Source organism: Martes martes (genome assembly GCF_963455335.1).
Source record: "Martes martes genome assembly, chromosome: 14".
NCBI lineage: Eukaryota > Metazoa > Chordata > Mammalia > Carnivora > Mustelidae > Martes > Martes martes.
Window position 1 is genome coordinate 15366422 of NC_137902.1, and position 13839 is coordinate 15380260.

Consider the following 13839-nt stretch of genomic DNA (forward strand, 5'->3'; position numbering starts at 1 on the left):
TTTTAAAGATTTATTTATTTGAGAGAGAGAGCACACAAGTGGGGAGAGGGCCAAGGGAGAGAAGCGTATTCCCCAGTGCTGAGTGTGGAGCTTGATGTGGGGGCCCAGTCTCAGGACCCTAAGATCACAACCTGAGCTGAAATCAAGAGTCCGACGCTCAACTGACTAAGCAGATGCCGTGTATTACATATTCTTTATACTGCCCTCTTTTGGTCAAATTCAAGTTTTACTGGGAACATCTCATGAAACAGTGAGAAAAATGCAAGGAATATAATCCCCACTGAAAATAATCTGTAGTTATGTGGGCAATTTGTTAAAGAGGAAGCTCAAAGTACTTTGCCGGAACTTAAGTTTATTAATGACAAGCTTATTAGGCTATTGAAGGAACCAGAGACAAAAATGAGAAAAATATTAAAACTTCAAATTCCCATAAACAATCATTTTATACCAGCTTACGTGCCCATTGATGAAATCACCTTCTATTATATAGCTCAAAATAATTTGTTTATGATTTTTATTTAGAAAGAGAGAGAAAGAAAGAACGAGCAGGGGGAGGAACAAAGGGAAAAAGACTCTCCAGCAGGTTCCACGCTGAGTGCAGAGCCCAACACGGGGCTTGATCCCAGGACCCTGAAATTATGACCTCAGCTGAAATCAATAGTCACACACTCAACCAACTGAGCAACCCAGACACCCCTCAAAATAATTCTTCTAAACAATGGACTACAGGAGGTAATGTTCCAATGTATTTGAATTAACTTTTAAAAATTTCATTAGTATTGTCAGAGAAAGACATATACCATATGATTTCACTCATACATGGAATTTAAGAAAAAACAAATGAACAAAGGAAAAAAGAGACAAACCAAGAAACAGACCTTTAACTAGAGAGAACAAACGGAAAGTAACCAGAAGGAAGGTGGGTGGGGGGATGGGGGAAACGGGTGATGGGGTTTAGAGTACACTTGTGATGAGCACTGAGTAACATACAGAATTGCTGAATCTCTATACTGTACACCCCAAACTGATAGAACACTGTATGTGAACTCTACTGGAATTAAAATTTTAGAAGTCTCCCAAAAAACTCCATTACTATTGATAAAAATTAGTTTCTTGTAACTAAACATTCAGTCTCGTCACTTAATTGATGAGATGCTCCACTCCTGCTTCCATATTTTGGAACAATCGACCTGGATTAAGCGTAATCATGGAGAAAAGTACATACAGCAGGGTGAATGGGAAGAGCATGGACTCAAAGGTTTGAATTCAAAGGTTTGAATCCTGACTCCATCACATGAGTAAAGTAGGAAAAGGAAGTCTTTCCTGCTGGAGCCTTGTTGTCCTTAAGATGGAGATGATAATAGTACCTTGGGAGGGCAGAGCCGAGAACAATACCTGGCCATGGTGAGCACCACTGAACAACACTATTATCATCATTATTATTAAAAAAAAAAAAGAAGAAGAAGAAGAAGATACAGAATGATTTACAGTAACAGTGGGTAGAGTACCTTATCTAGATACAATGAGTTCCCATAAGAAACAGTAAAGCAAGAAAATGCTCTAATTTTTGCCTTAATTATCTATCTTATTGCATGAGAAAAACCCTGCAATCATGTATACTATGCCTTGAAAATGTTGAAAATGCGCTATTCCATGTAACAAGTTTTAACCAGGAACCTTTTAATCTTGGAACATGCTCTCAAGTATGCAATATTCATTCTCCTCTTCTTGTCTCCAGACTCCAGGGGTTCTTGCACAAGCTACTTCCCTAGCCTTGAGCTTCCTCTCTTTTCTAAGACTCAAATCCTACCCCCTGTTCATCTTTCAAAGCCACCCTATTAATTCTGCTCAACTTCCAATCACCTACCTGGGAGCAAAGCTAAGAGTAGGCGCTCAATACAAGTTTCTTACATAGAAGAAAGGCCTATATCAAACCCACATCATGTATTCATTCATTCATTCATTCAGTCATTCATTTGTATGTGCTTTCATTCAATCATGTTTCTTAAGGGCTGTGAATGTACAAATTATTTTCCTAGGAGCTTGTGAGAAATACAAAGATATATATTGATCCTTATCTTCTCCAATTACAAACTGTTAGCTTGGATTTTGCATTGCTGTTCTATTGTGTTTCTTACTAAATGGAAACATGGTAGCCACTTAATAAAAATTTGTTGATAGAATTATACACATGTTGGAGAAGTTCTTATCTGTGAAATTCTTCACATTTCACCATAGTTTGGGACATCCAGATTCTATCTGCCAAGTTTCAAATCCTTTCAGGTTCTGTGCTTACACTTAATCTGGATACATGCTGCATTTTTTTAAAAGGGAAATAAAATACCTAAATCAGCAATTCTCAAACATTGTGATTTAAACCCCTATATACACTTGAAAGTTATTTAGAAACCCTGGCACAATTTTTTTTTATATGAGTTCTATCTGTTGATACTTACTGTGTTAGAAATTAAAACACAAAAATGTTTAAAACACTGATATGCATGTACACATTCCATTAACTATGAGAGGCATGCTATCAATCAGACAACCTCTGAAAAACTCCACAACATGCTCATCAGATTGCAAAGCTATGAAAATAGTTTTGACTTCAATAGACCCCTGAAAATGCCTCAGAAGTCCCTGCACCATACTTCGTCAACTGCTGATCTAAATCATAGCTGTTTTCTTGCGTTCCCTTGTTTGGCATCTAGTGATAATAATCTCTTAATTCTAGTCAATGGTTCACAAGCTACTTAGAAAAATCCAGCCAGACAGGCAAGCCCTCAAGAGAAACAAAACCTCACCACCAAGAAGAAAAAAGACGTGGGAATGTGTATACACACATCACCATTTTATCCTATGGGGTCTAAAGTATTTCTATTTACTGCCCTAAATTCTACAGAGAGACAGGATGCATACCTGATAATTCTGAATTCTGTTAAGGTATTCGTTATAACATAAATTGACTGCAACAAAACAAATGGAAGTCCTATGGAATTCTGAAAGAAGTTTCCACTGAACTGTGTGCTCTGTGGGATTCATGGTTTCTCTCTGCTACTAGTAGTACCCTACTTTCTACTTTACTCATCTTCAAGTTCCCTGAACCCCATAACAAGATATTAGCTAGACAGATTTAAGAGCAAATTGGCTTCTGTACTCTTCAGAAGAAAGGAAAATGTTTTTATATTACAGAAAGTATACATAATCATTTCCCTCTCAAGTAGGCAATTGCTTTTTGAGGTTTGATGTGAAAGCTTGTGATTCAAAGTTTCACAAACAAAGGAATATTATGATGATGAACTTTTTTTTAAAAACCTACCAAACCAAGAACATGTAACTTCAAATGTCTTCATTAAAAAAGGAATAGCTCTTTATAGATCATAAGTGTAAGCCCTTCAAATTTTCAATATAGTACTTGTGAAATGTATGCATGTTAATAGAGTGTAAAGACAAAGTACAAATTGGACTAGCCTCTGAAGAAAACGAAAGAAATGCGCAAGTCCTGGAGAGCCGGCTTATATTTCACAGGAGCAATATTCAAGTCACACTTCAGAGCAGCCATTGACTGGTTAACCTCAAAATGCTACTGTATACTTGAGGGAAGGTTACTGTCTTTTGAACACATCCAGGGTGGAAAAGTTTGGATACCCAATGATTATATTTGTTCAACTGCTGAAGGGATACAAAGCTGCTTTCTGAAGAAATGCTGGGTTTGTCTAGAGGTACCACTTCAGTTTATCTCCACAGAGATAGGGGAGTAGCCTTACATCTGGAAAATGCTAGTCTTTATATGGCATGAGTGATTTCATAATAGGACATCAACCCTTCCACCTGCTCGTGTGGTTTCTAAAGCGTATGTAAGTAACTGACTTTATTCAGCAATATAGGATGCTAATAAAGGTAGTACTACAAAATCTCATCATAGTCTGTTACTTCTAAGTATATCTGCTTAGTGATTGGCTCAAAGAAAGTATAATTTAGGGAAGCTGGTAGAGGGACATTGCAACCACTGCCGCCTTCTAGGTATTTAGAACAAGTTAGGCCAAAGGGACACATTAGCCTAACATCTCTCAGAATTATCTTACCTAAGTTACATTTTATATAGATCCACTTCTTTATCTGTTGTAAAACGATTTTTGAGAACCACTGTCTGTCCTGCAATATCCCTCACAGGTAGAAATTTCTTTCTCACTTTAACGCCCAGAGAAACTGTTTCTCCCTAAAGAACAGGCAGGTGATACTTCCTGTTTCTGATGAGTGCCATGTTTTGCCTAGGTTACCAGAAATCATAGATATGAAAAAGAATGAAATTAACTGTACTCAAGATTTCCAAAAGAACTTGCTTAGATGACATAAACGTCAGTGTTTATGGAACATGTAGTTAAAGAGATCCAATAGGCCTGGAACTCAGGAGAGAGATCTGGGGATACACAAAATACTTAGGAATAGTAATATTACCGATCCTTGTATATCATGGATTCGAACTGCATGGGTCCACTTATATGTAATTTTTTATAGTCAGTACTATAAACGCATTTTTTCTTCTTCATGATTTTCTTAATACCACTTTCTTTTCTCGAGCTTATGTTAAGAATACAGTATAAAATTCAAATAACCTATGTAGTACGTGTTAATAATTAACTATGATATCAGTAATGTTTATGATAAATAGCAGGTGACTAGTAAGTTAAATTTTTAAGGAGTCAAAATTATATGGTGTTTTACGACTGTGTAGGGGGTTAAGTACCCTTAACCCCTGTGTTTTTCAAGGGTCAACTCTTAATAGTATTTATTGATCAACTTTTTATACACATTATAAACGTAACCCAAAAGAGCATGCAGTGAAAAAAAAAAGGCTCAAGAGAAACATGATCATTGGCAAAGCAAAGAGTACTATAAGAAAGGAGAGGAAGAAGTGAAGAACACAAAGCAGGACCCTTAGTACACTGATCTGAACTGGAAGGAATGCAAGAAAGGAGTTGGGTGGTTTAAATGGTCTCTGGTCTTCAAAGAATGGAACCAAATCATCTGATGGCATAAAGAGTTTATTAACAAGGTCAGCACTCTACCCGTTAACTGACAGTGACTGTATGAAGTGGCATTATGTTGAAATGAATTCTAAGGATGTTTCTTGGTTCAGCAGTAAAGAGTGTTAGGCCATGTTCAATTAGCAATGTCTCTAATCAGGACTGGATGGTGAGGGAGGGAAGCACTGTGATAAGGTTGTAATGTGAACACTGAGTATCTGCCATCCAAGAACAAATAATGCCACTCTTGAGGTAACTCTACCCTACACATACTATAAGATGAATTTTTCTAATAGCATTGTGATGTAAATAAAATTCGTCTGTAAAAGCAGGAAGTGGAGAAAGAGTAAACATAGGTCCAGTGGTAGGTCGGGTAGGTCCGTGCCTAGTTTGGAGGCTGTAGGAACCAATTTTTTTTTAAGGAAGTAGAAGCAAAAATATCAAGAGTACATTGTACATAGGGTTAAGGCTGTTTAATGAAATTTTTGCTTTTTGTTTTTTTTAAAGACTTTATTTATTTATTTGAAATAGAGAGAGAGAGACCAACCACATGCATGAACTGGGAGGAGGGGCAGAGGGTGAAGGTGAAGCAGGCTCCCGAGCCAAAGGCTTAACCGACTGTATCACTCAGGTGCCCCTGAAATTTCTGTTTTTTATATGTGTATGTGTATATAGGGTCACAATGTAAAATGAATTTCTTACTATGGGTCTTGGCCAAAAAATTTTTGGAGGCAATCTATAAGATTCCTTCCAGTGCTAAACACAAAATCTAATTTTAAAAAATTCATTAAAAATTTTCAACTACTTTTGGTAAAAATGTAATATCCCACATACTTAAATTTAAATGACTTAATTTTTTTAAACAGATACATAATCTAAAATTAAAAGTGTAAGAAAAACAAATAGCTAACAAGATAAAAATGCCTATTTTTGAAATGTGAAGCATCCAAGAACTAGGTTTCTGTAATAAGATGCACCTGGGATTTTCTATTTAGGATACAGTCATCTGAGGATCAGTGATTTCACTGTATGACATTCAGCTTCCCGAGCTGAATACCAAAATGGTTCGTGATAAATAAAGCTTAAACCACAGCCAATGATGTATTTACATTTCCGGTCATATTTCTGGAAATATGCCTGGAATTTATATGTAAAACCTTTCAATAGCGTGTTGTATTTGTGGTTTGGGGAGGAGGGGAGAGGTGAATAATGAATATTCCAATGAATGCAGCATCTTTTATCTTGGAGTAAAAGAACAAATCCTTAAGGCAAACATATCTTTTTGTTATTATTATAAAAGTAATTGTTCATTGTAAAGATTTTAGAAAATACTAAATAATGTGAAAAATGAAAATAAAAATCATCCATAATTCTGCATCAATGGAACCACTGTCTGTACTTTGGAAGAAGAAATATTAAAAAGAAACAAATATTAAGCAAATGGCAAAACCCTGTATCAGAGACAAATTCTAAATGCCATGTGTAAGTATTTAAGCACAATGTAAATTTAGCAAAACACGTCAAACTCTGCCATTCTAACACAATTCTTGTATTCTGTGATTTTTCAACACCAACATTTTAAAGATTATGCAGCAAGACACACTGAAATTTTTCCATTTATCTAAAGTATTAAGATCCTTTCCAACTGAAAGATACAGGTTTCTATTCCAGTTGATAACTAAAATGGGACGTCAAAGACAGTATGTTCTCGAGGGCTTTTTATTTTAAGAAAAACTTACTTAGACCACTGCCACTCAAAGTGTGCTCCATGAGCCAGCACCCGCAATGAGATAAACTCAGAAAAATGAGACTATTTAGAAACTTATTTAGCAATCTGATGTTGCCATAGCATTTAAATTATATTTTACAAAAGTCCTTAGTCTACAATAAGGGGAAATTTTTTTTAATGGTCTTTGATCATACACACACACACACACACACACACATATTTTAAGAAACAATTTAGACAAGTTCACTTTACCAACTATTCATACCCCACTTAGAGGAAGGGTTTCAAAACAAATAAAAAGTTAGTCCAGGAACTTGCTGAAATGCTCTACCTAGAGGCTTATTAATCTTCCCTGCATAGGCATTTTCGCTGGTCCCGAGCTGCAACTATTAGAACCAGCACTTCACTCCCAATTAGAATTCAGCTATGCTTGTCTCCTTTAGAGCAGCAAGAGACCCTAGAGGGGATCAAATCATTCTTCCTAAGGAAAAACTGAGAGGCCCAGAGAGGTTAACCCCTTTGACACACTGACCTCTGTTTCAATGCTTCTTCCACCTGCTGTTTTGCAAGAGGGTTCTCACTCACTGCCTGAAGCTATCCAAAGATTTACAGCTCTCCCTGCCCCGGCATAAACCTTTTCTCTCTCCCCAAGTGCCTCAAAAAGTGCTTTTCGATTCAGCCAAGGTTACTCTTACAGATGAATGATGTAACTTAGCATCCTAAAGAAGCCTCACTTGTATTGGTAAACATTTTGTAACCAGTGAACAGAGCAGGTCTTTTGCTGTAAAAGTGTATGGGTTACAAAATGGTATTGTTTTTTCTTCTATTTTTTTTTAATGGTATTGCTTCTATAAAAATTCCAAGGTTTAAAAAAAATCTGCCAATAGAATTTATGATCTGTAAGTTCTTTCATCTAAGAAATATATAAAAAACAATATAATTTTTAAAATGATAAGCACTGCAGAGTTTTTGCTTCTATAAATCAATTTGTTGAAGCATTTCCAATTTATAGTCTCAATATTTTGAATCTCAGTTATCATGACAAACACAATTAATACTCAGGAATAATACCTGTAAATGCAATGTACACAATTTTTAATTGATTAAAATCAAAAACATAGGTCATTAAGAAAAACATTCAAGAGAAAAAAAAAGTATTCCAATTTTCTTACCTTGGACCCTGACAACATACTGGTCAACATTTTTGTTCCCCTTCCAATTCCAACCACTATAAATCAAAGAAAGAAATATTATAACACTCTATTCTGAAAACTAGATTTTTGAAATAACTATATATTTGGGTCATAATTTCCTGGCACATGTAACATAAGTTGGAAAGAACATATATTTAGCATAACTAGAGGGTTCCTATTTTTCTAATCAGTTGAACTTGTCATGCAACTTAGAAACTCTTAAGAGAGGATGTAAGGGACACTTTTTTTTTTCCTCTCAAAGTGTTAAACATGATAGAAACCTCAATCCAGACAATTACATAATGAAAAGTTTTAGAACAATCTCAGAGGACTCATTGGAATTTTAAATGTGGATCAGTGAAAAACACATGATACGCTTTAACCACAGTATGATAAAGTCTTCTGATGGAGTTCATTATCAAACAAAGCAAAAGCCATTATCATAAGTAATGAACCATTTAAAAATGATTAGTGTCCAGCAATATACAATCAAGAAAACAGAAACATAACAGATCAACCAAACACAAAGAAGAATACAAGGTAAAATGCGAGCCTGAACAACGTATGTTCACATACATCACGTATTAAGTACAATAATGCCCCACCTATCTCTTCAATTTCGAACATTATTTATCCTTATGACAACACATTTCACCAGGAGAGAAGGAGAGAGTTTACAATTATTTCTTCACGTAACAGAAAGCAAATTTTTATAAGAATTGAAGTATTTCTCATCAATGGATATAATTTTGTAAAAAAACATAGTATAAACACCACGATTCGGAATTACAAGAAAAAACAAAAAGAAATGAACCAGCTAAAAGAATTATCATGAATATTTATAGCAGATATCATTCATTGAGTTTACCATGTATCAAATTCTACTCTAAATGCTTTCCATTCATTAGTTCATTTAATCCTTGTAACAACCCTAAAAAATAATACAATTACCCCTATTTTACAGGTGAGGAAACTTGAGACAGACAGAGACTAAGAACTTTGCCCAACATCTAACAACTAGTATATGGTGGTCAAAATTCAGACCAGACTAACAGAAGACCCCCTCCCTTCCTTTTTATCCTTCTGCCACCTTACTTATCTAGGCTTTCTTCCCAATGCCATAAGCCTAAATTACCTAAACCACTACCAGCCTGACTGTTCTACAATCTATCCCTTTCTCTTCTGATTCACACCATTTTATAACCATTTCTGATAACCTGTACTGCACACTACAAAGCCCCCCAGCAATCCTCAATAGGGTCCCAATGCCTACAGTACCAACTCTCTAGTGTTCAAAATCCATCCTTCGAAACCCAGGTCAAATCTCGACCCCAACATAAAATCATCCCAAACCCTCCCTGAGCTTCTATGATAAGAGTCCTATTAGCTCAAAGACTAAGATAAAAACAATTGTCTGCCTTTAGTGTCCTATGTCGAGCATCATACTCTTCCAATGATAGCTGCTACTGTCCAGGAAAAAGCTTTATATAGTAATAACAAGCATCCAATGCAATTTTTTCCACTCACGAATCCCCAGTCAATATTTCTGGAGCAGCTACTAAGCACACAGTCCCAAGAACAGTATTTTTAATGGAACAGAACATTTCCTGACTTTGAAAGAGTTTATAACCTCATGGGGAAAATAAAATACAGATAAGGGAAACTGCAAGCACGCAAAAAAAAAAAAAAAAAAAGGTGCATGAATTAATGAGTGAACAATGCTAAATAGCAATAAGACAGTATGTGAGGAAGAATCAAAATGAACACAGAATAAATGCTGTAGGGGGTCAAAGAAGGCAGTACTCTAAACCGCTAAGGAGGCCAGATAATGCTTCATTCAAGCATTTCAAACACAGCTTGAGATAGGCCTTAAAGGATGTGCAGAATTTGAACATACAGAAAGGAGAGAAGCATGTTCTAAAAAAGGAACACACTGCACAAATTCTGATACAAGAATGAGCACAGTGGGTTTATCAACCAGAGTGCAGGTGTCTTAGAAGAGGCTGACATGTTTGACTTTATCATGGTTGAAACGCTGATTTCTCTGCTGGGTCAGTGATCCAAAATGACAGAATTTGAAACAAAAAGGCATTTTAAAGTTATCCGGCTTAACCTTCTCATTTTATATCCAAGAAAACCAAGGCCCACTGAAGTTAGCTGATCAGTGAAAGCAGAATTCTAGGAAGACTACTGCAAAAGTGGTACACAGAAAGATTATCTGGAGTTGAGGCCCAGCCAACCAGTGGCTGTTCATTCAAAGAACAGTTTACTGGACAGAATTTTTACTCAGCTTTTTCTCATTCAATCGTTCAACATTTTATTCAGTACTTATACAGGCACAGAAATAAATAAGACCTGGTTTCAGCCCTTCGTGAGTTAATGTTACATTAACAATATTATATAATGTTACATTAGCAATATAACAGAACAAGTGGGCAGGCTATCCCTGTAGGAGAAAGCATTTCACCCAAATCTGGAAAGCTCAGTAGGATTTCTAATACTAAAGAAGAAGACAAAACAGTTTGAAAAGTGGGAAGAACTGGGAAATGAGTGAATAACAGGGTTTGCCAAGCACTGTCTCACAGTGACTACTCTTTCTCCATCTCCCAAATTTTCTGTGCTCAAATGTCTCTGTAAAAGAAATCCACTATCTCCAAACCTATCCAAATGTCCTAGTATTGTATTCACAAATCATACAGACTTTTTTAAATGATGAGAGCCACTTCGGAACAGGCAAGAGTATGACACATATAATTCCAAAGCTTTTGCAGATAAAAGTTTCTATTGCCATTCACCTAATTCTCTAACACCCTTGCAACCATCTTAAAAGACCTGTATCTTTCCACTTCTAGAAATCTATCTTAATAAAAGGAGTTTTATTGATAAAGATGTTCCTCACAGAATCTGTCCTACTAATAAAACTCTGCTAAGATGAATGATCACATATAGGGAAATGGTTAAATAATTGTTTTTTTTTTTTAATTTTATTTATTTATTTTGACAGAGAGAGATCACAAGTAGGCAGAGAGGCAGGCAGAGAGAGAAGGGGAAGCAGGCTCCCCGCTGAGCAGAGAGCCCGATGTGGGGCCCGATCCCAGGACCTTGAGACCATGACCTGAGCTGAAGGCAGAGGCTTTAACCCACTGAGCCACCCAGGCGCCCCTAAATAATTGTTTTTGACTGATACGACAGATTATTATGTTGCCCTTAAAAATAATGTTTACTTCCCCCTTAGAACTGCTTTTCCTGCACCCAATAAATTTTCGCATGTTGTATTTCTGTTTTCACTTATTTCAAGATAATTCTTTGATTTCCCTTTGACCCACTGGTTGTTCAAAGTGTGTTAACTTCCACATATTTGTGAGTTTTTTAGCTTTCCTACTGTAACTGATTTCTTAGTTTCATACTACTGTGGTTGGAGAATATACTTGGCATGACTTCAATACTTTAAATATACACAATTGTATTTGTCAATTATTCTTTGATAAAGTTAAAAAAAAGAAAAATCTTTACTGAGAGTTAACATAAATGATGTTAAGTTAAATTTTTAAAAAAGGATACAAATGTACATACAATAAAAAAGCTCAACTTAAAAATTTTGCATAGAGGGGTGCCTGGGTAGCTCAGTGGGTTAAAGCCGCTGCCTTCGGCTCAGGTCATGATCCCAGGGTCCTGGGATCGAGCCCCACATTGGGCTCTCTGCTCGGTGAGGAGCCTGCTTCCTCCTCTCTCTCTGCCTTCCTCTCTGCCTACTTGTGATCTCTGCCTAAAAAAAAAAAAAATTTTTTTTTGCATAGATATAAAGCTAGGAGAAAATATAGCAAAAATGTCAGTGACTATTGCTTAAAGTGGAAAATAATTTTTACCTCTATTGTTTTTTTTATATTTTCTAATATTTTTCAGTAATTTTATAAACTCTGAAGTTAAAAAAATAGTTATTTCTTTTAAGGAGTTTACTTATTTGTCACAGAGAGAGCACAAGCAGGGCGAGTGGCAGGCAGAAAGAGGAGCAGGCTTCCTACTGAGCAAGAACTGGTTCCCAGGACCCTGGGATCATGACCTGAACTGAAGGCAGACATTTAACCTACTGAGCCACCCAGGTGCCCCCCAAAATAATAATTTTTAAAGTGAGAGAAACTAAGATTCCATTTCAGGTGATTTATAATAAATGGATGTATTCGTTTCCTACTGCTGCTGTAACAAATTACCAACTTCATAGTTTAACAAACTCATTATCCTACAGTTCTGGAGATCAGAAGTCTGAAATGAGTTTTACTAAGCTAAAAATCAAGGTATCTACGTGGCTGCAGTCTTTTCTGAAGACCCTACGGAAGAATCTCTCTAGAGCCTTTCTATAGGAGGTTCCTTGCCTTTTCTAACACCTAGGGCTTGGGGGCCGACATTCCTTGGCTCAGTGACTCAGTCCCTCATTGAAAGCCAGTAATCAGATCACTCCAACCACTGCGTCCACACCCACATCTCTCTCTTCTGGCTCCTCTTCCACTTTTAAAGACCCTTGTGATTACACTGGGTCCATCTGCATATTCCAAGATAATCTCTTTAGCAGCTCATTAGCAACCTCAATTCCCCCTTGTGATAGAACTTAACATAGATTGTGATAGAACATTCTTAGATTCTGGAGGTTATGACTTCCGCATATTTAAGGGGCCATTATTCTACTTACCACAGGATTTTTAAGAATCTTGCAAGTCCTCTTTATAGAATTATATAAGTCATATATATTATATATAATATAGGTTAATAGAATTATAAACCCAAATTTCAGATAATATCTTACATTATAAACTAAATTCTTAAATCTGTACCATTACTATTACAAAGGGAAAAAAAAGCCCCGCAAAAACAGTCTACATGTTGAAAGTAAAAGTATATTTTTTCACACAGGTCCAGTTTTATTGAAAAAAAAAAAAAAAAAAAGACCTTTATAAAGCATCTGACAGAGTATAGCATAGGTTATATATAGGTTATAGATATTATATTATATATCTATATATATTATAGATATTTCATGTATTTCAATAAATCTACTGAAAATTATGGTAGATGTTACTTACCCCTTTCAAGAGATTAAACAAATAGAGATTCAGAGAGGTTACAGATTTTTCCCAGGCTATGTTTACTCAGTAAGTAAAGCAGCTAGTTCACAAATTCATGATGATTAGAACCAATGTTTATTCCACCACACAATAAAAATCAACTTCTAAGTCTCCAGAATTACTAATTTAAACAATGAATACCCTCTATTCTGTGACTAAATGTCTACTTTTTTTTTTTTTTTACTTTATTCCTCATTGGGAAATACAGGTATTAGAATAAAATTAATCAATTTGATACATGCACGGATTATATCATCATAAAAGTTCCTGGGTGATCAAATATAAATTAAGCCTCCAAATAGGAAATTATTTCCAATACAATTTCTTCCATTCATACAAATCTTAGCCAAATGCCAGCCTTTCATAATATTAAAATGGAAATTTCAACAAGATCCCTTAGCTTTAGGGTGAAAAATAAACTTACTTATTCACTGCCTTGAGTATCACTATTTTCTGCATACCAATGAGTAAAAACCACCAGAAACTAATACAATTGGTCTATTCATAAATAAACAGCAGACTTTATCCTGTCTCTTCTCATATTTTAGATGCTGTGCCTTGGAAAACAGTAGAACAGAATGGTTACAATGAATAACCTTCAACTCAAGGAGTGCTGAACTGATAAAAACCGTGAAGCCACTTTTAGGACCAGATGCAAAGAACACTGTGACTGCTAGGTAATGGTGCAATGCGCGTAGCAGGAGAGCAGGAGGCTACCAAGTATTTGCCATGCCAGGTTAGGGCAGAAGCTTTGGAACTGAGCAGATCTGGCT

The 13839-nt window shown here is 35.8% G+C and overlaps 1 protein-coding gene across 1 annotated transcript in view; it reads right to left on the reverse strand.

Annotated features, from left to right (window-relative positions):
• TRUB1 (TruB pseudouridine synthase family member 1) overlaps positions 1 to 13839 on the reverse strand; it is a 40873-nt gene that overhangs the window by 19260 nt on the left and 7774 nt on the right. Inside the window, exon 3 of the mRNA XM_080823331.1 lies at positions 7929 to 7984. Coding sequence (XP_080679457.1) covers positions 7929 to 7984 — 56 coding nt within the window. The remainder of the gene's footprint in view (positions 1 to 7928; positions 7985 to 13839) is intronic.